General features: G+C 43.7%; 1 protein-coding gene across 1 annotated transcript in view; it reads left to right on the top strand.

The window, feature by feature from the left end:
- The first annotated feature begins 255 nt into the window (after positions 1-255).
- Positions 256-1,276, top strand: part of GADL1 (glutamate decarboxylase-like 1) — a 121,744-nt gene continuing 120,723 nt past the window's right edge. The window contains exons 1-2 of the mRNA XM_005878052.2: positions 256-304; positions 566-738. Of these exons, the coding sequence (XP_005878114.1) occupies positions 256-304; positions 566-738 (222 nt within the window). The remainder of the gene's footprint in view (positions 305-565; positions 739-1,276) is intronic.

Raw genomic sequence — 1,276 nt, 5'->3', positions numbered from 1 at the left:
TTATGCAAACCATCATGCTTCACATTTTTTTTTTCAGTAGGAAATGGCTGAGGAGATTTAAACTGGGGGTGGGGGGACCTTTGGGGGACAAAGCACTGTCTATAATATAGAGGGTCATTTAAACATGCTTAAAATGTGAAGTTAAGAAAAGTGACACTGCATTATTGTTTCTTCTACTTTAGGGATGACTTATTAAAAGGAAATATATGGAGATCCTTAAGAAATTGCAAGAAAGGGTGTGTTCATGCAATAGACATGGGCTTTGTGTTTACCAAGATCTTTCAAAAGGTGTTTGTAAGAATGGGTAATATCAGTTGAATTTAAATTATGTGAGCTCATCCACACTCCCTGATGCTGAACAAGACGCTGCAGAAATAGAACATAGAGGTTTCTTTCCCTAATTCCACTCTTGAGCACCATATAAGAAACTGTCAGCTTCAATGCTGCAAATGTATTAAAATAAATCATGCCATTTGAAGCTGGGGTGGTGACTCATTTTTTACCCTGTGTTTTGTTGTGGTCTACTTAGATTATCTCTCATACACAGTTTTTTGTGTGCTTCCAGGAGATACTAATCAACAAGAGATGGTTTCAACTAAGAAGAGCGCTGTTCTCGTGGACGGGGTCATACTGAATGGTCCCACCACAGATGCAAAGGCAGGAGAAAAGTTTGTTGAAGAGGCCTGTAGGCTAATAATGGAAGAGGTGGTTTTAAAGGCAACAGATGTCAACGAGAAGGTAAAAGAAAATAGTCTATAAGCAATCCCAGGAATGAGGAAAGATATCCCCAACCCCACCCCCAAAATCTAGATGGCTAAATGTAAGGGAAATGGCAAGTGCACATGTTAATTTCCTCTATACCTTTGTTTCAAGGGGCTGCCCAGATACTAAAGTTGCATTTGTCTTCCCTACCTTGTATCTGCTTTCCTGGAAGGGGTAGCATTTTAAAAAATTTAAAAAAATCCTATATAATAAAAGCCTAATATGCTAAGTGTCCTGTTCAACTGTTCAACTAGTTGCTATGACGCACACTGACCACCAGGGGGCAGACGCTCTGACCGGTAGGTTAGCTTGCTGCTGGAGTCCAGCCCATCAGGACTGGGCGAGATGGGCTGGACATGCCCTAGAGCCCTCCTGCAGTTCCTCCCCGGCCACGATCATGCACCGGTGGAGTCCCTCTGCCTGGCCTGCACCTTCTCGCAATCTGGGACCCCTTGGGGGATGTCAGAGAGTCAGTTTCAACCCAATCCCCACAGGCCAGGCTGAGGGACCCCCC

This window comes from Myotis brandtii, unplaced genomic scaffold (genome assembly GCF_000412655.1).
Source record: "Myotis brandtii unplaced genomic scaffold, ASM41265v1 scaffold54, whole genome shotgun sequence".
NCBI classification, from domain to species: Eukaryota; Metazoa; Chordata; class Mammalia; order Chiroptera; family Vespertilionidae; genus Myotis; species Myotis brandtii.
Note: the sequence above shows the minus strand (reverse complement) of the source record. Positions and strands in the feature narration are given on the sequence as shown.